At 62.0% G+C, this 23,438-nt stretch overlaps 1 protein-coding gene across 6 annotated transcripts in view; it reads left to right on the top strand.

Moving 5' to 3' along the window:
* The window catches only part of PLXNA1 (plexin A1), a 107,474-nt gene that overhangs the window by 11,976 nt on the left and 72,060 nt on the right, over window positions 1-23,438 (top strand). For all 6 annotated transcript variants that reach the window (XM_035546740.2, XM_035546737.2, XM_035546736.2 and 3 more), the window contains exons 2-3: window positions 612-1,957; window positions 6,452-6,634. In XM_035546740.2, coding sequence (XP_035402633.1) covers window positions 755-1,957; window positions 6,452-6,634 — 1,386 coding nt within the window. In that variant the 5' untranslated portion in view covers window positions 612-754. The remainder of the gene's footprint in view (window positions 1-611; window positions 1,958-6,451; window positions 6,635-23,438) is intronic.

Below are 23,438 nucleotides of genomic sequence, written 5' to 3'. Positions count from 1 at the left end.
GTGCTCACGAGCTGGGAGCAAGCCCTGATTTTTTTTCACGTGCCGCGATGGAACGGTGCAGGGCTGCACGCCGGCACGCTCGTGGCTCGTTAGCAGCCGGTCCCTGATGGATGCTTCGGTGGGCTTAAAAGCAGGTCGGGGCCAGCTACGCCCCGCCGGGCCATTTGTATGCGGGAGGTGTGCTGGAGCGCATCGCGAGGCCTCTGCCTGCCGGGGACACGTCGCTCTGCTCTGCTCTGCTCTGCCGCAGGCGTGCGGCCGCCGCTCCTCCCCAGGGGGCTCGGCGAGGGGAGGCAGGGCCTGGCCCCTCTCCGGGGGCTTTGGGGCTCCCCGGGTGGCAAGGCTTGTGATGGGGGCCAGGCTGGGGAGACGAAGTGCATGGCCACTCGTGGGGAGGGATTTGTGGTGCGGGGAGGTTGTCGGCATCCTGAGGGTCCTGGCGCTGGGGGTCCCTGCTGGTTTTCCTCTGGGACTGGGGATGGTGGGGGCGTTTTGTTACGCTGCCTGCTAGGAGGGTGTGAAACAGCAAAACCTTACGGGGTGGGGTGGAGCAGGCTCGATTCCGCTGCAGGAAAGCCTCCTAACCCCGCTCTTCTTCTTTTCCCCTCTAGGGCTGACCAGACCGGCGGTGCCCGTGATGCCCTGAACGCCGAGCGCGGAGGAAGCAGAGACTGTGTCCCGTTAGCTCCTCTTCCTTCCCTCACCCCTTTCGTTTGGGTTTGTTTCTATTTATTTTGCGGCCGGGCTTGGGGACATGGCCTCGGCCGGCCGTGGCGCTGCCGCCATGCGGCTCCCTTGGCTCAAGCCCCGCTCGCCCCTCCACGTTTGGACCCTGCTGCTCTTGGGGAGCACCTGGCTACCGCTGGCGGAAGGCAGCCCCAAGCCTCCCTTTAGGACTTTCCCGGTTTCAGACTGGAGCTTGACGCACCTGGTGGTCCACAACAAGACCGGGGAGGTGTACGTGGGGGCCGTCAATCGGATCTACAAGCTCTCCAACAACCTCACGCTCCTGCGGACGCACGTGACGGGGCCGGTGGAGGACAACGAGAAGTGTTACCCTCCGCCCAGCGTCCAGTCCTGTCCCCACGGCCTGGTCACCACCAACAACGTGAACAAACTGCTGCTGGTGGACTACTCGGGGAACCGGCTCATCGCCTGCGGCAGCGCCTCGCAGGGGATCTGCCAGTTCCTGCGGCTGGACGACCTCTTCAAGCTGGGCGAGCCCCACCACCGCAAGGAGCACTACCTCTCCAGTGTCAACGAGTCCGGGACCATGTCCGGGGTCATCATCGAGGTGGTGAACGGGCAGAACAAGCTCTTCATCGGGACGCCCATCGACGGCAAGTCGGAGTACTTCCCCACGCTCTCCAGCCGCAAGCTGATGGCCAACGAGGAGAACGCGGAGATGTTCGGCTTCGTCTACCAGGACGAGTTTGTCTCTTCCCAGCTTAAGATCCCCTCGGACACGCTCTCCAAGTTCCCCACCTTCGACATCTACTACATCTACAGCTTCAGCAGCGAGCAGTTCGTTTACTACCTGACCCTGCAGCTGGACACCCAGCTCACCTCGCCCGACTCCACCGGGGAGCAGTTTTTCACCTCCAAGATCGTCCGCCTCTGCGTGGACGACCCCAAGTTCTACTCCTACGTGGAGTTCCCCATCGGCTGCGTGCAGGACGGCATCGAGTACCGCCTGATCCAGGACGCTTACCTCACCAAGCCTGGCAAGGCCCTGGCCAAGTACCTGGGCATCTCGGAGCAGGAGGATATCCTCTTCACCATCTTCTCCCAGGGCCAGAAAAACAGGGTGAAGCCTCCCAAGGAGTCTGTGCTCTGCCTCTTCACGTTGAAGAAGATCAAGGATAAGATCAAGGAGCGTATCCAGTCGTGCTACAGAGGGGAAGGGAAGCTCTCGCTGCCCTGGCTCTTGAACAAGGAGCTGGGCTGCATCAACTCGGTGAGTCCGCGCTCGTCTCTCGGCGGGCCGGGCGGTTTTTGGCTGCTGGCCGTGCCCTGGGCCCCGTCCCGGTTACCTGACCTGCCTCGTGTGCTCCCGGGGGGGGGCCCCGCGCTCGCTCGGGGGCCTGGCACGGCTGGGGCCGAGCGCTCGGCTTGCTCGGTCGCATTCCTCGTGGAGACTGCGGCTTTGGTGTGGGAAGGCTGTCTGGGCTGGGGCTGAATCAGTGTCTGCCGATAGCTGGTGGCCCCGAGCTGAGGCTGCGTGCTGGCACGGGTTGTTGGCTCTCCTGTGGGGCACAGGGCTAAAGGGGAGCTGGTTTCGAGGGGCAGGACGCTTGTTTCTCGGAGGGACAGGGGGTGTCTGCCACGTCTCTGCTGGGGGGACCCTTGCAGGTGGCACGTGTGAGCTGGGGGGCTTGGCAGAGGTGCTGGGGCAGGAGGTGTGGGGAGGGGGTCAGACAGGTCGGTGGTCCCAGCAGGGGCTGGTCCCATGCTCAGCTTGGTGGAAGCAAGGCCTCCCCGTGGTGTGCAGGTAGGAGGAGAGGGGATCCAAGAGTGCCTGGCTCCTTTTTTTCCTGCTCCCGCAGTACCAGGACCTGGCTGTGCTTGTTCCAGGCTGCGGGGAGCCACCAGCCTCCCAGTTCGGCTGCCTTCTTCCCGTTGCTGCCCAGGAGAGCCAGCTCCCTGCCCTCTTGGGGTCCCTTAGGGGGGTTTGGTCCCCTCCTGCTCACCACCTCCCCGGTCCCTGGGCGTGCTCAGGGGGCACGGCACCAAACAGCAAGCAGGGTGCAGGTGCTGGATTTATTTTATACAGGCAAGAGGAGGCAGGAGGGGAGGGCGTGGGCATAGACCCCGTTGTGTCCTGGGTTTTGGGGTCAGCCCTGCTGCCGGGGGTGCCCGCGGAGCAGCCCTGCCTTCCTTCCCCGCCGCTCCGGAGGAGCCAGCTAACAGCTGCCTGACAAAGTAAAGGGTTTGCTGTCAAGAGCGCTGGGCTCGCAAATCAGATTTTGGCTTTGAACTAATTCAATTTTGGTGGAAAATGATGAAATCGTTACACTGCTGCCTGGTGGGTCGCACAGCTGCTGGCTCAGGCGGAGGAGATGCCGGCTGCTTCCTCCCCGTGCGCTCCCGGCTCCTCTGTCCCCCTGTTTGGGGAGGGGGCTCTGCCCGGAGTTTCCCCCGTGTGCTCCGTCCGAGGCTGGGCAGGATGTGTCCCCAGGGGGCTGTGTTTTCCCTGCTGCGAGGAACAAGGCTGTTTGTGGCACCGCTGGGTGCTCAGGGGCTTCTCCACGCACCTCAGCTGCAAAATGTGGTTTTTGCAGGGAAACCAGGAGACGTGGTTTTTGCATCCCACCAGGGAAACGTGGTGGGATGGGGAGGGAAATGCTGGCTTGGCATGGGGTGCTGTGCCACGGGGACAGGGAGGTCTCGACCGCGGTGCAGGAGGCGAGGTGTGGTTACACGTGCGGTGATTGTGGTTTTTCCAGCTTCACACCGTGGTTGCTTAGCCATAGGGAAGGTCCTGGCCATGGAGAATTTGGGATCTAGCTGAAACGTTCCCCTTTTGGGGGCATCGTTCCCCCTTTGTTACCATTCCTTCTTGAGTGCTAGAAGTAACCCCAACCCTCGTGGTGGCAGGAGAAGCGTGCCGGGCACTGGCAGCTGCCTCCTGGGGGCTCAGTGCCCCCAAAGAAGAGCAGAGCAGGGCTGTGTGGTGCTGGTCTCGCTCTGCACCGTGCCGGATAGTGCCAAGGTAGTGGTGCTCCTCTCCTGGAGCCGGCATTTTCCGTCCCCGTCCCGCTCCGCCTGCCGAGCGCGGCGGAGCACGGCACGGCTGGATGCGGCGCCGAGCCCCTCGCCGCGCTGGGAGCCAGCCAAATGGGGTCCTGCGGAGCGTGTAACCTCGTCCTGGCAGGGAGCTCCGTGCCCCTCATAAACGGCAGCCACCGCTGGGGTGGGTCGTGGCAGCTGACGGATCTCCCAGCGATGGATGCTGGCCAGGAAATGAAGGGCATGTTGCTTTTCTTAAGGAGGCAGAATGAAATTGCTGAGTCAGGAGTCGCTCGGGATTTACGCCTGGTCTGTATGGAGAACGTCCCAGGAGCTCTCCTGCTCCTGGTCAGGATTTATGGCTGGAAGACTCCTGGAAAGTGGGAAGTCCAGCCCTTTAGCACATCAGTGGGATTTCGTGGTGCTGGCGAGCCGCGTCCCCGAGGAGTGCTCTGAGGGAAGGCAGGGCTGGGGAAGAGCTGTGCCAGCACGACGTGGGCATCGCCGTCCGGAGCTCAGCTGTGAGGGTGAAACGAAAATTGGGGCGAGGAGCCCTGCTGACCTGCTCCTGGCTGCTGCTTCCTCCGGCCCCGGAGCTTTGGGGTGCTCGTCCCCGGGTGCTTCCCCGGCAGGTGGGTGAATGGCAGGGTGTGGGAGGACAAGGGGTGCGTGTGCTGCCATTAACTGCCCAATTACCGGCCAGTTAATAACGCTGAGCGGCACGAGCCTCGCCTCTGCTCCCTCATTGCTTCCCTAAGTGGGCCTGAAGGGAGGCGATGAGACAAGGCGCGACACGGAGCCAGGCGGCTCCTGGCCGGCTCTGTCTGCGACCTGTCCTGCCTCTTTTGGGCGGGTTTCTGGGGAAAATGGGAGCTTTGTGCCCCGGCTCTGTGCCAGAGGAGAGGAGGAGGCTGCCTCACTGTGGGGTAGGGTCCTGGGGGGGTGGCTGCGGTGGTGCCGGGGGTGTCCCAGCCCTCGCAGCGCCCGCTCGGCCCGACCTCGCCGCCGCGGTGCCTGCCTGCGCTTCCCTAACGAGGCAGCTTGCTGTTAATGAGCTAATTGTCGGCGTAATTATTTATCGAGGTGGTGTCGGCATCTCGGCGGCGGGCGGGTGCTCCTTGCGGCCCTGGAGTGCAGCTGTATTTGTCGTTTCCCAGAGAGTTTGTTGAGACAAAGCAGAGAGGAGTAAACACCATCAACATTTATCCTCGTGCATATTCAGCAGCTGATGAGGTTGGGGAAGCTGCAAATTGGAGTGCGGAGGGAACGGGAGACGCCTCGGCTGCCAGGGCTCAAATACCTTCATCGGTTGTGCTTGGGGTCGTGTTGGCCCCTCTGCTGCTGCTCGCCGGGCTCCGGCTTGCTCGAGGCTGTCGGGACCGAGGGGTGCTTTCCTCGGGGTTGCAGCTGGCTGCATGCCTTGTCCGAGGAAGGGGCGTTTGGGTGTCCATGCTGGGGGGATGCAGCCATCCAGGCTCCCCTGGGGTGCAGCTGGGAGGTTTGTGGCCAGTTCAAGGCAGGAGGAGGCAGCCCGAGGTCTGACATTGGTCCTCAAAGTCAGCCCAGCATTGCTGGGAAGAGAACTTGCTCGGGTCTGCTCTTCTGAAACGTGCGCCTGGCAGTGCAGGAGGGTCCCGAGTGAGGCCGATGGGCCGGAGAGCTGCAGATCCCCCTTCCCACTCGTCCTGCAGACTGGCAGATGTCTTTCCAGACAGAGAAGAGTGTGGTGTCCCTCATTCATGATTTTTGGGAATCTCCTCTGCCTGGCTGCACCCAGAGCTCGCCCAGTTTAGGGAAGGCTGAGCAGGGGCCAGGCGCGGAAGGCGGTCGGTCTGCGGTCACATCCCAGCTCAGGCACCCCACAAAACCAGAAGTTAAAGAACTGAGCCAGCAAAACCGCATCTCCACACCACCTCGGAGGCTGAGCGTGACCGGCTGGAGCCGTTCCCATTTCTCAGATGAAGAAGGGCTGGCACGGTGCTGGTGGCACCGCAGCCGGGAGCGGCACCGCTGGCTTTGGGTTGGTGGAGCGAGCACAAGGGGATGACTGTGTGTCCACGTCCTTGTTCAACAGTGGCTTTTCCCTGAGGGTTTCGGATGCCCTGGGCTGTGCTGGCCTCCAGTTTTGGGGCCGTGGTTGTCCCTGTTCGGGGTGGAAATGGCGGGGCTGTTGTTTGCAGCTGGAGCCGCTTGGTGCGGGTGCGCGGCGTTTCCCCATACATTACGTGCACACGCTGAATGGGTCTAAAACCCCTTGGGGACTGGCACGCATTTGGAGGCGGTTGCTTGCCAAAAACCTCTCCCCTTTGAATTCCGAGTTACATAAGGAGCCTCTTGGAGCAGAAAACCCCGTGCCTCTCCAGGCCTCGGGGTGCCTGGCCTCCCTTCCAGCCCTCACCGCACGCACCAGGACTCAGCTGCGTGCGCCGAGGTGATGGTGGTGACACTGGGGATGGGGAGGGCAGGGTCCTGTGCTGGCACCCGGGGCTGAATGCAGTGGCTGGGCTGCTCGGGCAGGGATTATTTTGCTGGCTCTGGATTCCTGACACTTTCCACAACCTCCTCCCCAAACCACATCCCAGAGCGAGGTGTCTCGCTGCCAAGGGGAGATGGGAAATCGTCACCTCCTTGGCTCCATCCTCCCGTGGGGTGGGAGGTCGGCGTGATCCCTCCTTGTCCCTGGTGCTCACCAGAGCTCACCTCTCCTCTTTCCTTCCCGCAGCCGCTGCAGATCGACGACAATTTCTGCGGCCAGGATTTTAACCAGCCGCTGGGCGGGACCGTCACCATCGAGGGGACGCCGCTGTTCGTGGACAAGGAGGACGGGATGACCTCGGTGGCTGCCTACGACTACAGGGGACAGACCGTCATCTTCGCGGGCACGCGGAGCGGGAAGATCAAAAAGGTGGGGACGGTGCCGGTGGGGACGGTGCTGTGCTGCTGGGGGCATTTCTGTGCCTCCCCCGGTGTGACTTGGTGTGATGTGGGGAGCGTGCGTCCCCGTTGTCGTTCTCTGCCAAAGAAACGCACAAAACCTCCATGTCGGAGGGCTGTAACATAAAGGGGTTGAGTGTTGGACTGCTGGTGGGTCAGAGTCCGCCCCGTTGTCTCTCAGGGCTGCTGGTTTGCCCCGTAGCTGTGATGGGGCAGGCTCTGCCTCTCCGTGTCCGTGTTGCTTTGTCTGTTGACCTGGAAAGGGTCAGAGAGGTGGGTGCTGGTGTCTTTGTGCTGGTGCTGCTGTTGGGGGAAGCTCCAGCTGGGTTGGCAGTGCTGGTTTGTCTGAAGTGGGCAGGATGGAGCCTCACTGCTCCTCCTGGTCCGTCGTGGGATCGGAGTCTCTGCATCTGTTGCCTTCGCATCCTGAGTCTGGCCGAAATGAAAAAAGTAGGGTCTGAAGCTGGAGTTGGTGCCAGGTGATGCTGTCCTCCGAGGGGACGATGAGCTGCGCTCCAGCTGCCCTGGTGGGGATTTGGGGTTTCTGTGTCCCGTTTGGGTGTTGCCTCACGCCTCCTCTCCCTTTGGGTCGGCGGTGAGGTGCCCTGGCACACAGGGCTGGCTGCATTGCTCGGGAGGTGGTGGGTCCAGTGCTCGCAGCGTGGCCGTGTCGGGTCGTGCCTGTGGCGTAGGGGTTACGCTGTGGCACAGCCAGGAGGAAGCAGGTCTGAGATGCGCCCTCGGGGGCTGCGGGGTGCCCCAGGTGGCCCTGAGCCACCTCCCCGAGTGGGGGAGCCTTCTCCTCCCGTACCCCAGCCCCGCACAGAATTGCCGCTTGTTGGCGGCAATTAGCAGAGAGCCGTGTGTGTGTTTCTCTGGCTGCATCTCCACAGGGCACGGATTTCCTGTTATCATAACATCGTGCCTATAATTACAGCCGTACATGCCCCGGATAAACACAGCTTGCACTGACTGCATCCTCAGCCAGGCAGCGGCACGGCGCTGCTCCCGGCAAGGGGCAGGGAGCGCGGGGCTAGGCCGGGGAGCCCGGCGCATCCCTCTGCCTGCAGGGACACCCCAGCACCCCGCTGGGGCTCAGCACCCTGCGTTTTCTCCGCTTCTCCTCCTCCGTGCTGTCTAAACCCAAACATTGGTTTGAAATCAGAAAACTTAGGGTTAGGAGCGCATTTGGGGACGTGGGCAGCGTGCGTCGAGGCAGGGATCGGGGTGCTGGTGATGCTCTCCGTGCCCCGCGTTCCCCTGCCTGGCTGCTTCTCCTGCCTCTCCTCCCCGGCGCCAGGCTGAGCAGGGGGAGCTGACGAGGCAGCTCGTCCTCCCTGCCCCATCAGCTTGTCCTCCCTTCCCCATCGATCGATCGGGGCCGAGGGACGGGCGTCGCGTTGCTGGCGGCTCCTCCTGCCGCTGGGCTCCCACCGGGGGGGTTAAATAGCCTGTGCCAGCATGAAGGATGGGGATGGAGGAAGGAGCGTGTGGGAGGAGGGGTCACGAAGCCACAGGGACAGCGTTACGGCTCCCGTCCCTTATTTATCTAGAGAGGACGGCAGTTGCCTTTTACATGGAAGATGTGTTGTTTTTTTTTTTCCCTTTCTTAGAAGAGCTGGGAAAAAAAAACCTCAGTTTTTCCCTGGTCTTTGCACCTTTGGAGCCACGTGCAGGTGGCTGCCGAGGGTGGGGGCAGGCTGAGCTCTGGGTGCGAGGTCGAGGCTGAGGCCGGGGCTTGGAGCCCAGGTGCGGTTTGAACAGCTTCGTCTTCTGCAGCGCCGCCTCGAGCTGTTCGTGCTGGTTTGCCCCCATCACCAGTGTGTCCCAATGCCCAGCGGCCCCAGAGAGCCGGAGGGGCCCGCTGACCCTGCAGGGCGTGAGGGAAGGGGGCAGGAGCTCGATGGGGAATGGCGAGGCAGGTCCCGGCACAGGGCTCCAGGCGGGTTTTGCGGGCTCCCCCCTCCCAGCTGCCCTGCGAGGAGCTGGGTGCCCTGCGGAGCAAGGGGCTGCGCCGGGTGGGGGTGCCTGGAGACCCCATTTCGGGGGAGCCGTCCCCTGCTGTGCCCTTGGGGTGCTCAGCCCCAACGTCCTGCCGCAGGGCTGCCCGGCCGGGCAGCAAAACGCTGCCTCGGCAGCCACCTGATCCCGCTGTCTGCGGGGCCGGAGGGAGGGGAGGGCTGTCAGTGTGTCCCCGGATGGTGCCGGCGTGTCCCCAGCCAGGGGACAGGTCCCCTGTGAGCCCGTGCCGCTGCCCCTTGGGCTCCAGCTTGAGGATTTGGTCAGACCCTACAATAACGCCGCGTGATCCCGTGGCCGCTGGCGTCTCCGTGCGAGCCCGGGGAGCCGCAGCGGGGCACAGCCGGGTGCTGAGTGCTCCAGGAGCCCCGCGGTGGGTGCTGGTCAGACCAGGGGGCCCCGGTTGCACCGTCTGGGTCGGGGTAAGGTCAGGGCAGAGTCCCGGCTGCGTCTGGATTTTCCTTGGATGGCAGCTCCCATGCCCAGCATTTGTCCAGGCTGCTGCGTGCAGACAGAGCCCGCCTTTGTCCCCCGAAAAAGCCACGCGAGCCCGCCTGCCCCGCGGCCGTGCTGCCAGCAGGCGCGGCGGGGAGGCTGCCGGGCAGCACCTGCTGTGCCCCGCAGCTGTCCCCTGTCCCCCCCCGTCCCCCCTGTCCCCCTGGGAGAGGCTTACTGGGGGGGTCGTGGTGCTGGGGACTGATGCAGATGGCATCCGGGGAGGGGACGCCGTCGTTCCAGGGGGAAAAATGACAGCGGGGCGCCGTCGGAGCGAAGGCAGGCGGTTGTCTTTGGCCGGCCCCCAGCTCCCTCGTGCTCGCCGCCTGCTGCCAGCGGTCACGGGGCTGTGGGACGGGGTTTGGGGATTTCTGCCCCGCCACGGGGTGAGTAAGGCGGGGGTGACTGACTCTGGCCGTGCCGCCGGCCCTGGGCGTGAGCCACGTCTGCGTGCTGTCTGCGGGCACGTCGGGGACCTGCCCTTGCGCCCCGTGGGGCGGCGGATGGGGAAGTGACACGGGGCTGCGGGCACGCTGCTGCGGGGACTTCCAGGGGGAAACCTGCGCAAGGCTGGCTCCCGGCGCCTGGCCGACACCGGGGAGGCACCAGTGCTCGCTGCAGCCTCTTTGCCGGGCTGAGCCGTGCCCGGGCTGCCTTTCCCAGGGAGGAGAGCAAAAAGCTGCTGTATGAGCGCAAACAGGGGCGCTCGGAGGGTCGTGGGGCGCAACAAGGAGTTGCATCCTCTGAGCGCGCGTGGGGCAGTGGTGTGAGGGCGGGTGATGCTGAAGCACACGCGGGGAGCACCTGGGAGGCGAGAACTGGGCATCCTGGGGGCTGTAGGGCCGGGTCCGTGTGCCTTTGTTAGCTCACCATCCGCTCCTCCTTTTGCCAACCAGGCGCTGCCTTAGGGCCACCTCAAGCTCCGGTGCAGCCCGCGACCCTGTTTCGGGTGCCCCCAGGTTATTTCTTGGGTGGTGGGACTTGGAGCAGCCTCGTGGGGAGGTGGCTCGGGAAGGGTCTCGGTGGCTTGGGAGGAGCTGGGTGTGCTGCAGCGCCCGGGTGCCCCTTGCAGCCGGCTGAGTCCTCGTTTTCGGAGGCTGTCTCTGCAGCTCTGGCTGCCCCGTTTGCCCCCGTAATCCCTTCAGCTCCTTCCCCGTCCCCAAAGCAGATGGCCTCGGGTGCGAACCCATCAGGGCGCGTCCCTGCCGGGAATCCGCTCCCCCCTGCGGCTCGCGCTCTCCGCGGCTTGTTTATCCTCTCCCACGGAAGGCCCGGCTGAACCGGCCCCTTGTTTGGTTTCCTTGGCTTCTCCGCTCTGATGATGATCATAATAATAAAGAATAAAACAAACTCTCCGCGCTAAGTGGGCCAGCCCTGGCCGTGCGCAGACACGCGGACCTCGCTGCTCCTCCTGGGGAGGATCGGGGGCTCCCGTGCAGAGGGAAGGTGAATTCCCAGCCCCTGTTCCTTCTGTGCTGTGCGACCCTAAAACGGGGCTGTGGGGCTGGGGCTGAGCGCCGTGCAGGGGCTGTGTGCAGCAGGAGGAGGCCACTGGCGGGGGCTTTGCAGGAATTTCCCCGTTGCCTGCTGGCCCTGTGCTGGGAACTCGCTGGGAACTCGTGTCTCGCCTCCTTGCTGCCTGGGGCTGCACCGGTGCTTTCTGTGCTGCTTCATTTCCTTCCAAGGAACGGGTTTTTTTTCCCCCCTCTCGGCGTTTTAAAAGCCAGATCTCTTCCCCTCGTAAAAAGCCCCCTGCTTTCTTCCTCTCCCCCCTTCCCCCAGCTGTGCTGTGAGTCAGGAATTATCCCCTGCGGGCCGGCAGGGAGCGGGGGCTCTGCTGGGCACGTGCTGGGTGTTGGGGCAGGGGGCAGCTCCGCTGCCTGCGGATATAGGGCCGGGGGCTGCCAGAGAGGAGAGGTGTGGGTCTGGGGGGGTAGAATGGCTCCTGCAGGGGGGCTGTGCCCGGCTGCTCACCCACTGCTTGGCTGCTGGCTTTGGAGAGCGTCTAGTGGCCTTGATTTGTCTCTTCTGAGCTCTTGCAGGTCCCTGGGAGGGCGGGTGGGTGCCTGGAAAGGGCCACGTCCCCCTTGGAGCCGCACCCCGCTGCGGGCAGGTCTGGGCTGACGGCTGGGGCAGAGCCTTAGGGTGTCCGTGCTCTGCTCTCAGGGCAGGTGCGCGCACAGGGGGAGCTTCTCCTGGCCTCCGGGGGCCCAGCTGGGGGTGTGGAGACCTCACTGCTGGCTGTCTGGGGAGGCTTCGCAGCCCTGCATGGGGCTGGCGTCCTCCTCCCGGCGCTCCCCAGCACGGTTCAGTGGTGTTGCTGTTTGTACATGAAAGCAAAACTCGCCAAAACTGGCTTTCCAACCCACAAATCCACGCCTCAGCCTCTCGGGTACGGGCTGGCATCACCCAGCGGAGGTCGGGGTCCACGTGAGCCCGCGAGGGGGAGGCACGAGGCTCCCGGCCCCCCCGGCCACGCGGCTCCTTCCACGCTGCCTCTGCTTAGCGCTAGGGCAGCTTTAAGCAGCTCCGGCTGAAAAGGGGCCCATTGTGTCTGCCCGAAATCCGGCTCCCGGGGCGCAGGGAGGGCTCGGACCCCTCGTGACCCCCTTGTGTCCCCCCACCCCCCCCGTCCTTGCACGGAGCTGGCCCCTTGCAGGGGAAGAGGTGCCCTCACCCCGCTCCCGGGGGCAGCTTTGGTGCTCGTGGCCACGTTTGGGGACGGTGCCATGGGGCCGAGTGTGTTCAGCCACCTGGGGCAGATCCTGCAGCATCTCTGCCGCAGCCCACCTGCCTCCCCCTGCACCATACTGTGGGGCAGCCCTCTATAGGGGCACGGGGCGTTTTGGGGGTGCTATGGGGCAGGACCCCCCAGCCCCCAAGCCCGGCTGGATGGGCGAGCGCGATGGAGCCGGGGAAGGCAGCTGGCGGCGCCGCACAAGGGCCTTTTGTTCCTGCTGCCTCGTCCCTCTGTGTCCCCGTCCCATCCCACAGGGACCCCGCTCCCCCTGCCCACCACGTACGGGGCTCCCCGGGGGATTCGGCCCCGTTCCCCAGCAGGGAGACGGGCGCCTGGGAGCCTGCGTCCGCGTCCTCCCCGGTCAGTGGCGATCATTTCTGGGCACGACAAGGTGTCCAGCGGCTGCCAAGACGAATCCATCAAATACCTCTCGGTGCTCCCAGCCGCCTCGAGAGCTCTCGTTAAGTGCTGGCTGCTTTAATTGAGGTGGAGGCGGCCACGCTGCCCCGGTAAGTGGATGGGGAGAGGGGGCGCGGAGCCCCCCCGTGCCTCCCGCTCGTGGCGGGCAGCGCGCGGCGTCGCCCCGGCAAGCTCAGGAGGAAGGGGCCCCGCTGGCTTTTTGTCGAGCTCCGAACAGGATGTCTCATTGTTGGAGGAAACAATTAGAAATTCATCGTGAACCCACGGCCTCTGGGACTGGCTGGGGGGGGGCTGCTGCCGGCTCCGTCCTCGGGTGACTCTGGGGAGGGACGCGCTGCGTTCGGGCTCCCCGCCTCGAGCAGGATGGGGCTGAGCCCCCGCTGCCCTCTGCGCTGTGGCTCTTCCAGCCCCTGCAGCTCGCAGCCCGGCTGCCCCAGGCTCTTTACCTCCATAACTCTTTTTTTTTTTTCTTCCCCCCCCCCCCCCATCTGCTCCGCAGTCAGCACAAAGCCGGCAGGGCAGGTGAGGAGCCGGCGGAGAGGAGCCGGGCTCGCTGCCAGGCGGGGACGTGGCCGCCAGGCTCAGCCCTTCCCCGCGCAAAGCGCTGACTCTGCGCCTCTCCCGGCTCCCCGCAGCCCCGTCCATCGGCCGGCGGGGGCATCGCCCTGGGCACCCTCCCCAAGGTGACTTTGGGAGCCTCCGGGATGTGACCGTCTCCGGAGCGTGTCCACCTCCAGCACTTTTTGGTGCTTTCTGCATTTCCCTTCGCTCAGGACCCTGCCCGTGGCACAGGGACGTGAGGCTTGGGGATGGAGCTGCAGACGTGCGCCGCAAGGAGCGAGCAGACAGGCTTCGTTTGGCTGTGAAGCCCGAGGCTGCTCAGCACCCCTGTGTGTCCCCCTGCCTGTGGCCGGGCACCCTGACCCGGGGGGCCATGCAGTCACAGCCCCTCGCGGCAAAGAGCGGGGCAGGGCAGGGTGGAAACCGCCCGCTGAGATGGAAATGAGCTGGGAGGCCCCGGCGCTGTGGAGGCCCTCCTGTTGGAGCCATTGTGCCTATTCACGGGCTGGAAAGCTGGCTAATTTTGGCTTTTCAGGTGGGAGAATAGCCCCGGCCTCCCACCAAAGGCAGCGGAGAAAAGGGAGGGCGCAGGGCAGTGCTGGCATCCCGCCTGCCTTCGTGCAGCCCCAGCAGCCCAGATTAGCAGTGCCTGAGGGGTTTGTCCTGGCTTGGTGGCCCCAGGGTGGCCTTGCATTTCTCCTTTCTCCTTCCAAGGTGCTTCCAAGCTTTGCACGTCCCTGAGCTCCCACCCCATGGCGCTGGGGTTGGGACCGGAGAGGCAGAGAGGACCCCACGGGGCGAAGCTGGGTAATGGGAGAGTGTTTTAATTTTGCTGCTCTTGGCGCTCTTGAGGGCAGCGGCCGCTGGTTGCTCCGTGTATGGCACCGGGGGTCCCGAGAAACCTGAAGGCAGCAGGGAGCTGGTGCTGGGGCAGCATCTTCCCCGTGGTGATCCCCACCAGAGTGAAAAAAGGCACAGCAGGCTGAGAAGCCCGTGTGTTTTTTATTAGCTTCCACCGTAATGATGTATTTTGGATCGCTCTCCTACGTTGGTAAAATTACCAGACCTTGAACAAAGGGAAGGAAAAAAAAAAAACAACACACACCAGTCTCTCTGACCTTGGAGCTGTTGGTTCACTCGTCTTCATTTCATCCCCTCAGCTGGGGGTGCGGGGCAGTTTTGGGTGCTATTTATAGTCCGCTGGGCTTGACGCTTTTCTTCACGAAGCGAAAGGTTGTCACCTTTGTTTCTGATACTGCAGAGAGGAGCTGCTCAAGGGAAAAGGAAGAACAAACGAGAAATTTTTGCAGGTTCCCCATTGTGGCAAGGCTTTGCAGTCTGGAAAGCCCCAGACCAGCGTGCAGATTTCCTCGGGTGAACGTGAGTGGGGTGGGTGCTGCGCGGAGGGGCGCAACCTGGTGCTCTGCAGAGCTGGGCACCACCATCAGAGCCCGTACTGGATCCAGAGTGGTGAGGCTTTCCGTGTCTGGCATGCTCGGCTGTGGGAGAAATACCGTGTTACCCTAATTCTTCCCCTCTCCATCCTCCTGGGAAACAGGGGCTGCGTTCACCCCGCCGCCGGAGCCAGGAGTGCCATCACCTGCCCGCGCCCGCATCCCCCTCCTCCGGCCTCATTTGTAATTGACAGACTCGTTGAAACAACAAATGTTGCCGTAATTTAATTTTCAGACAAACAATAGTCCGGGGACAATGTTAAATTCATGAAACTGGCTTAATGTGATGAAATTTAATGAAGCAATTTGTGTGCTATCCTGGGCGCCGGCGCTGTGCAGGCCCCTGGCTCCGCACGGCTTCCCCCTGCTTTGCCGGCACCTCCGAGCATCCCCCGTGGCCGTGGGGGAGCAAGTGTGCCGGGACGGCTTCTTTTGGGGTATCGGGGATGTCCTGAGCGGTCCCTCTTTGGGGTATGAGCCAGGGGAAGGGGGATCCAGTCGGTGCCATGCGGAGAGGGGAGAGGCCCTGCCCCTGCCCTGGCCGTGCCTCCTGGGGCGTTCACCGTGGGGCCGGTAACTTCTGGTGCAATGCCTCATAGGGAGAGCACGTTTGGGTTTTGGGATGGCAAAAGTGGTTTGTGAAGCGACCAAGGAGGCGGTTTGGAGGTCGGAGAGCCCCGCTGCTTGCTCCGGAGGTGGGCTGGATTTGTGCCACCTCGCCGGAGCCCCTTGGCGCAAAAAGCCTCGGAGGCTTTGACCCTGCTCGTGTTTTTGGGGGAACCAGGGGTGTGTTGGCTCCAAAATCCTCCTTGGATCCTCCCTTGTGGGTCCTCCCAGCAGCAGCCCCGCTGCCACCTCAGCTCCCCCAAACTCGTGTCATGCGTGATGCTCTTCCCAAACAGGCCCTGAAGCTGAATTTGCACTGGAGGGTGCTGCCAAATCCTTCCGAGGGTGGATTTTGTTCTCAGCAGGGGCACTCGCGGGCAAGCTTGCGGTTGGTAAGGCCCCTTGCAGTCCTGGGGGCTGCGGCTGCAGCAGGTCTTGTGCTGGGGGGCATGGCCTCCTTGGGGCTGGCTCAGTGCCTGGCTTCTCCTTGGCCTTCTGGTTTCCATCGGTGGCCGAAAACCTTCTAAAATCTTCTAAAATCCAGGCCTGTGTCTCAGCCCAGCAGCGTTTCCCCGCTCCTTGGGGTCGGTGTGCTGGGGTCTGGCTGGGCTCGCCACCTGGCCTCTCGGGGACGGTGCTGCACGCGGTGGTGTTTCTTGAGAAATAAGCAAAGACCTTAAAAAACCAAAACAAATAAAACACCACAAACCCCCCAAACAAACAAAGCCGCACCTCGTCTGCGTGGCCTGTGCCAGCTACAGGGCTGTGGGGGTGATTTCCACCCGGCTCCAGGGATGGGAACTCCCCAAATTGAATTCTCTGTTTATTTCCCCAGGGTTTCTCTGTGTTACTCTCCCTCTCTTTCTGGTATGTTTATGAGCCTCAAGGGATCTGTTTTTACGCTCGACGTTTAAAATTAAAGACGTGTTTCTCTTCTAGCAGGTGAGATAAACACTCCATGTCTTAGCTGAGGGTTTCCTTCCTGCCTCTCCTTCCCCCTCTTAAATCTGAAAACTCGAGGGCTGCGAGCAAGTAACCTGGGGAGCGAGCTGCCTGGGCTGGGAGAGCTGCATCGCTGGGCTCTCTGGCGTGGGATCTTTGGCTTCTTGGTCCTTCTGGTTTTAAAAGAGGGCAAAAATTACTGCCTTGGGTGCAGGGACGGAGGGAATCGAGGCAAGCTCCGAGGGAAGCGCGCTTGGCCAAACTTGGGAAGAAAAATGTGGCTTGTCTGGGTGGCGGAGAGCACATGTGGGATGGTTACAGGGCTCGTCTGATGCAGGAGGGCTCACTGAGGTGCAGTAACTCGGCTCTGTGTCAGACGCAGCATTTCTGACCAGGATTTACCAGGAGAGAGACAACCCACGTCCCTGGGCACTTCATGGAGCTGCCGCCGCGCTCAGGGTGCCTGGAGCACATCCCCCTGCACCTTGTCCTCTCTTCGGTCCCTGGATCCAGAGGTAGGGAGCATCGGTGTCCCACCAGCTCACACGAGAGGTGGTGAGCCATGGAGGGGCTTCTCTGCCCCCCCCTCACACCGCAGTGCATCACCAAAATCCCATGCGTCGTTGCTCGGTGGCTCAGCTCCCTTTCTCTCTCCGCTGTTGTCCTTTTGAACCTTTCTGCCTGACATCTGCTCGCGCAGGCTGTTGAAACAAGACCTCTGCTCCATTTTGGAAATGGAAGCGATTAAAAAGCCTGCAGAGAGCTCTGCTCTGACACCGTATCCGCCCAGGTGCCGTTTGGTGCCTGCCTCCCGGGGACGGGAGCAGCTCCGCTCCTCCCCGCTCAGCTGCTCCTCGCGCCTGTCCCACGCGCGCTGCGAGCCTTGCAAGCTGAGCTGAAAGCACCAAAAATGGGTTTTTCCAGATGAGATTTGGTCCGTTCATTGTAAAGTCAGTGCTGTGGGTATGGGGTGCCTGGGGATCAGGTTTTGGGTGCCGGTCCAAACATCGCCTCCCACGTCCCCGCCAGCACCGCAGCCAGCGGTGGCTCTCGCTGGACAAAGCTGTCAAGGCAGAAATGTTGTTCCTGACCCCCTCTCCTCCCTCATTCTCTTCATGTTTGTGAGCAGGGAGAAGCAGAGCAAGAGAAAGAACGTTTTTTTCCTGGTCTATGGGTTTCTGGAGATGTTTTTCATCAAGATGATGATAGTTGCATAGAGGCAGTTAATTGGGGGAAAAGCTGATGGCAATAAATGTCAAGAATGTTTCGAGGATGGTTTGGATGGAATACATTTTTAAAGCCTCCCAGCAAAAAAAATTGAAACCTTGGCCTATTTTGAGCCTTGCCAAGAGGAGAAACTTAAAAACTTGAGTTTTCACACGTGCGTGTGTGTGTGTGAGGGATGTTTCAGTGCCTTTCCCCCCCCCCTCCTCGGCCCATGCGAGTTAACCAAAAGCATGTGTTCTGCGGTGCGCGGCGGGGGCTGCAGAGCCGCGGGGGGGCAGGCACACGAGTCCTGCAGGTCCTCGAGTTTTGGCAGAGCGATTTTTGGCAGAGCTCAGCTCCGTGCTGCCTGTCTCTGAGCGGGGCCAGGGTCAGCTCGCTCGTCTGGGTTTCTCCTCCCCGTGACCTGCGGCTGGCGATGCCCGCAGCCGAAAGGCGGAGTGCGGCGTGAGGGTGTGTGGAGAGCTTTGATATCCACGGGCAGAAGGGGATACAGGAAAGAATTAATGCTTAAAGGTGATGGCAGCACCTCGGCTGCCCCTGACCTGCGCCGTGTCTGTGGTTCATGGCACGTGAGCTGCTCGTAGCCTGGCTGGGTCGTGGGCTTGACGGAGGGGGCAGGAGCAAGAGGAGGCTTGGGGAGATTTGGCATGAAAAATGCTGATTTCTGGGAGAAAGGAACCATCCTAGGATTTCCTGGGGAGGATTTCTCTCTCTGAAACTTGCCTGGGACGTTGCGGCAGTGTGAATCCATCTGGGAGCTGCGCTCACCCCCCGTGAAGCCCAGCCCTCTTGTTTTCTGCCCCCCAGGGGCCGCGGTACCTCCAGCCCCAGCTGCGGCAATCGGCGCTGGCGTGTTTTTCATAAAGGCTCTTAATCACGGGCAGGATGTTTCTGTTTATTCAAGAAACGAAATCACACAAACAACCCGCCCCCAATTTGGCTTTCGCGGAGCATCAGCTGCTTGACCCAGGCTCTGGGCAGAGCCGGAGAAAATCCTCCCCTGGCCTCCCGCAGCCCGGCCGGGACGGCTGGCCGCCGGGAGCACGCCTCCGTGCCGCGGCCGTGCCCTGGAGAGGTGCCCGGCACCGGGGTGCTTCCTGCTCGCGATCGGTCGAGGGCTTGCAGCCAGGGCTGGCTGGTCCCTGGGGTTTGTGTTTGGCCCCGTCAGCATCCCACAGGAGGCTCGGGGACCTGGGCAGGGGCTGGTCCCCGTGAGCCGTGCCGACCCCAAGTTTTGGCCCCGTGCGAGCGGCGGTGCCGGCTCCGCTGACGAGAGCGTGATTTGTTTTTTGGCTGAGCTGGCTCCTGGCGAGGGCTGGAGGTGGGCTGGAGCCTGCCAGTTCATTCCTGGGCGCTGAGGTTGTGCGTCCTCGTGTTTGGGATCCCGAACAACAGCACCCCGGGGCGCTTGCCATGCTCTGGTACCGTGACATTGGCTTTTGCTTCGGGCCCCGTCCTTTGGGGCATTACGTGGAAGGAGCGCAGGAACGTGTCGGAGCGGACCGAAATACAAACCTGACTTTTCTCCTGCCTGTTGCACGCGTCGGTCCCGGCGCTGTCGTTTCCGTGGCAAAGCAGCGGGCCCGAAACCCAGCGAGAGCGGAGCCTGCGCCGTGCCCCTCCGCGTTCGGAGGAGCGGAGTCCTCGGAGACGATGAGAATAATTTAACGAGCCATTAGCGAGAGCGGGGGGGGGGGAAACAGCGGAGGAGCCGGAGAAGGGTCGGGGAGGGGGCGCGGAGAAGCGGGGCTGGTTTTTTGGCAGGGAGCGGGTCACGTTGGCAGCCCGCTCACCTCGCCTCCGCCGTGTTGTGAAGTTTTGGAGGTTGCTTGAAAAGTGTCTGGGGAGCGGTGGCGAGCCAAGCGGGCCGCGGGCCAGCTCTCAGCTAAACATGTTGTTGTGTAAAATTGCAGTCAATTAATTTAAGACCTGCCAATTCCAACTGCAGAGCGCTAGGAGGTTCTGTCAAGTCTTCAATGGGATGAAAAGGGGAGAGGGGGGATTCGTTTTCAGCGCTTGGAAGGGCAAAGAGCGATCCCCTGCCCGAGCGCTGCAAAATGCCACCTCTCTCTGCGACTTTGGGTTTTGGAAAACTCGCTGGCACCGCCGTTAAAGGTCCTTGTGGTGCCTGCTGAGACCCCAGGGACGTCCCCGAGGGGAGCGAGGAGGCGGTGGAGACCCCGCGGTGCCTGGTGCTGGGACCCCAGCGTGTTTGCGGGGCCCTTTATTAGCAACTCGTTTCCTGGGCTTTGCACAGCGTGCGGTGGCATGCGCGTCTCTGAGCTGTTCTTTCCCCTCCCTTGTTGTTTTGGTGTTTTACAGCCCAGTGAAATCTCTGAAAAAGCGCAGCTCTGTGACCGCAGTCACGGGACCAGCGGGGCGAGCGGGCGGGTGCAGCGAGCAGCCCGGGGAAAGGCCGCTTGTGCTCGGGACTGCGGCCTCCGGCCCTGGGCTTGGTGCTCTCCTCGTGCTCCCCCGCTTTGTTTTTCCATCTCCGAAAACCCTGCAGCTTGCATGTACGTGGCTGTGTGTCTGTCCATCCTCCCGCTGTCTCGGCCCCTGCTGGCACAGCTCTGTGCACCCAGGGCACCTTCTCTTGCTCTAATTCCCCACCAAAGGGTGCAGAGCCCGGGCTCCTCAACCTCAGGGGTCGCTTTGCCCTCCGAAACAGACCCGTCCCTGACCCGGGCTGTGTCCTGGCGCTCTGTGCTTTTCTGCACGAGGGCTCCGCTCCAGCTCCAGCATGCGAGAGGAGCAGCTCAGCATCCCCACGGGACTGCGAGCTCGTGCTCCTCGGTGCTGCCAGCAGTGGGCCCGGGGATGTGTGTCTCCAGAGGTGGGCTCAGGGCCTCGTGTCGTCACCACCTGGCCCGTACTTCCCTGAATACATTAAGGGCAATTTCCTCTGACTTCGCTGGGAGCTTGTTAATGTTTCACTGGGACACGGGAGCAGCTTCAAAGGAGGGCAGCTCTTGGTTTAGCTTTTGGTTTTGCCAGCTTTTGCCATTGCTTGTTCTGTGGTTTAAAAGCACGTAGAAGCACCCAGCGGCCGAGAAAGCCCATGGGGCCGGTGGGGAGCACTGGCCCTTGTGCTGGGGTGAGTGGCAAGCTGGCACCTTCAGCTCCGGGCCAGGCTGGCTGCTTGCTCTGTGCCACGGCACTCTCCTGGTCAGACCCTGGCTGCTCTAACCCATCACGGCACAGCTGTGCGGCTCTGAAATGGTCTGGATGGGTCGGGTGCAGCCCCGCTGTGTCCTGTCACTGCTGTCTCCGCGCCCAGGAAGGGCTCGAGGGCAGCTGGAGGTGGGTTTTCCTTCGGAGCAACGAGCGGCACGCTCTTTGGGACTGACTTTTTGGGGTATTTTGGGGAGTTGTTTTTGCCTGATCCCGGACTCCACAAATCAGAGGTTCTGAAAGGGCCAGGATTGGCCCTCCAGGAGCAATAACAGAAGAATTACCGCATTGCATGGGCGTCTTTATGTGTTTTTTAAACCGTGCCTCCTAATTATAAATAATGGCTGTGATATGAGATATGATTATGATGAATGGTGATTCCGTATTCCGTGTGCATTAGCGGCTTTAACCTTGCCGAGGTAATTATGTCTCATTTCAAATTCTGATACTATTTATTTGAGGTAGGGGACTGGGAATTTAATTTCTACGGCTTTGTCTTTTAGTATTATTATTATTTGAAAAAGATACCTTTGCAAAATTGTTTTTTAATAATTCCCTCCAGCGGCGGCACAAGTTCATTAATATTTGAGGGGCCTGCGCGGAGCGGGTCTCGGGATGCTGCGGGAGGCAGAAGGGGTACGGGGAGCTGTGTGTGACCCGCCAGCCACGGGGCCGTGTCCCTGCACACCCCCTTCTGCTCAAAGCCTTGCAGGATGTGGGTGCCCATGCGGACCCGTGAAGTTCCCCTGACCCGTGCTGGGAGCTGTGTCTGGCTCCCAGGGCCCCCCCGCCCCCCCCAGGTTTTGGGGTCCGGGCAGGGCCCAGCCCTCATCCCGCCCCGTCCCTCCGACGGCACGTTTAATTAAAAATCAAATCAATCCAAAGATTGCAATGCACGTGATTCTTAATCAGTTTGAAGTCTCGGTGAGAATAAAGTAATTATGCTACTCGTTTGGTTACAGTAATTAAAACTTTAATTAACATCATTTCCCACCCCTTGGCCTCCCTCTCCAGTGCGGATACTCAGGCGTGCGCACCCTCGGGCTGGGCGAGGGTTGCTGCCTGGGCCCCATCTCGGTGGAAGGCACGCTTTTACTCGGGGATCGCTCATCCCATCACCGTCCCTACTCCCTCCCTGCCCACCTTGAAGCCCCCCAGAGGCGCTGAAGCCCCCTGCCCACTGCGGGTCACCGCTGCGTGAGCCCTTTCCACGAAGAACCCACTCCGTGGGCACGTTTGGGTGCCTGCCTCTGTGGACAGGCAGGAGGCACGGGCACGGTGTGGGCTGTGGGTGGTGGCAGCGTGGAAGAGGGGCAGAGCACGTTGCCACCAGCCTTTAGGGGCACCGAGGGCCGACAGCGCTCGGCGTTGGCACGTCTCTCGCCGGTGCCGAGCTGTCAGGTGCCAAGCTGCGCTCCTGGCGCCTCGATGCAAGCGGCTCCTTGGACATCGCGCCGGCGAGCTGCAGTGAGTGGCAGCCTCCGCTTGAGATCCCCTGGCAGCCGTCGCGGCTTCGGGGAGAACGGAGATGGTGGCAGGTGGTCCTTAAAGCTGTGCCGAGAATTTCACGGAGCGAGCGCACGAAGCGGCCCCAGCTGCGCGCCCGGCCCTCCTGCGTGCCGGCGGCTTGGTGAGGGGCTGGTCGGGCTCCTCCTGCAGCCCCTCAGCACCGTACAGGTGTGCAGGAGCCCAGCGTGTGCCTGTCTGTGGTGGTCACCTCCTGCCTGGCCCCGCTTCCCCATGAGCCCCAAGAAGAAGGGAGCAGCGGAGAGAAGGGTTCCGCATCCGCATGAGCGCTCCGGAGAGAAAATCTGCGCTGCGTAAAACCTGAGCTTTTAAACATCTCGAGCAGTATCCTTAGGGAAAGCAATCTCTATATTTAAATCTGCTCAATCTCTCCTTCAAAATTGCTCCTATGCTCAGGCTGAAGAGCCTAATTTCCATCCTGTTTGCCAGCGGAGAGCCTGCTGCGGGAAGCGCTTTCCGTGGCTCCCGGGTTTGGCGGGGTGGGGAGCTGCGGCCCCGCGCCTTTTCCTTGGGGCTGCGGGGAAGGTGTGAGCCGGCGAGGGGCACGTGGGGCTGGGGATGCTGCTGGGGAGGCTCACGTGTGGGAACCAAGCCCTGAAACGCAAACGGAATGTCAAAGCAGGGAGTTCAGCAAACACTGAGCGGGATGGGGAGAGCGAGAGGGGTCTGAGTGTGTGTCGGCGAGGGTTGGTTTTGAAGGAAGATATTTGCACGTGCTCTCCTCTGCTCTCAGCCCGGAGCTGGGTCTAGCTGGGTGTTGTTATCAGGAGCACCTCGCGCGGGGCAGCGAGAGGTTGTCTCCCCAGTCTTGGAGGTGTTTGTGGGGGAGCGCCGAGCCTGGAATTTCCATCTCGGGGTGTCGATAGCCGAGATGTTGATTTAAAAAGAGAAGGGAAAAAAAAAAGCCTGGTTTTAGCTTTTCTCCTCCCTCCTGATCCAATGGATTACTTTCTCATGAGGCACATTATGCAATATAAAATGTAGCCACTGAGTTCATGAGACGTTCTGCGTGTCCGGTTCTGCTGCCCGGGCGAGATATTTAATATTCAATGCTGTCAGTGTGCTGTGCGTTATTTAGATCCTGGCTGTTCAGTGCTTAGCAGCTTCTCCTGGCCACTCAGGTGTGATTTACCCGTCGGGATAAAACCCCGGGGCAGCCCAGGTCTGCGGTAACGAGGGGCTGTCTGCCGGCCGGGGGCAGTGCTGGCGTTAAATAGGTGAGGCTGGATGCGGTCAGCGTTGCCCTTCTCCCCGGGTGGTTGTGAATGGCAGCGGGTTTATTTTGTGTCAGCCACATCCGCTGCAAGGCGCTACTGCAGCGAGTGGCTTTGGGATGGGGCGGTGGGGAAATGATGGCCGCTGGACGCGTGGCAGGAGCGGAGTGGTTTGGGAGCTGCTGAGATGGGGTTGTGCAGGGTTTTGGCGTTTGTGGGGTCATGACGCCTGGATGCAGGGCTGTGGAGAGAAGCCTGATGTATGAGTAAACCTGCCCGCGGGCCCAGGTGCACAGTGCTGGGCTCTTCTCTGCAGCCTAAAGCCCGGCTCTGCTGGGGCGCTGCGAGGGGCAGCGGTCCCAGAGAGTCGATGGCGTGGGGCGACACGTGCTGATT

This window comes from Cygnus atratus, chromosome 10, assembly GCF_013377495.2.
Source record: "Cygnus atratus isolate AKBS03 ecotype Queensland, Australia chromosome 10, CAtr_DNAZoo_HiC_assembly, whole genome shotgun sequence".
Classification (NCBI taxonomy): domain Eukaryota; kingdom Metazoa; phylum Chordata; class Aves; order Anseriformes; family Anatidae; genus Cygnus; species Cygnus atratus.
This window is presented reverse-complemented; position numbering and strand designations above follow the sequence as displayed.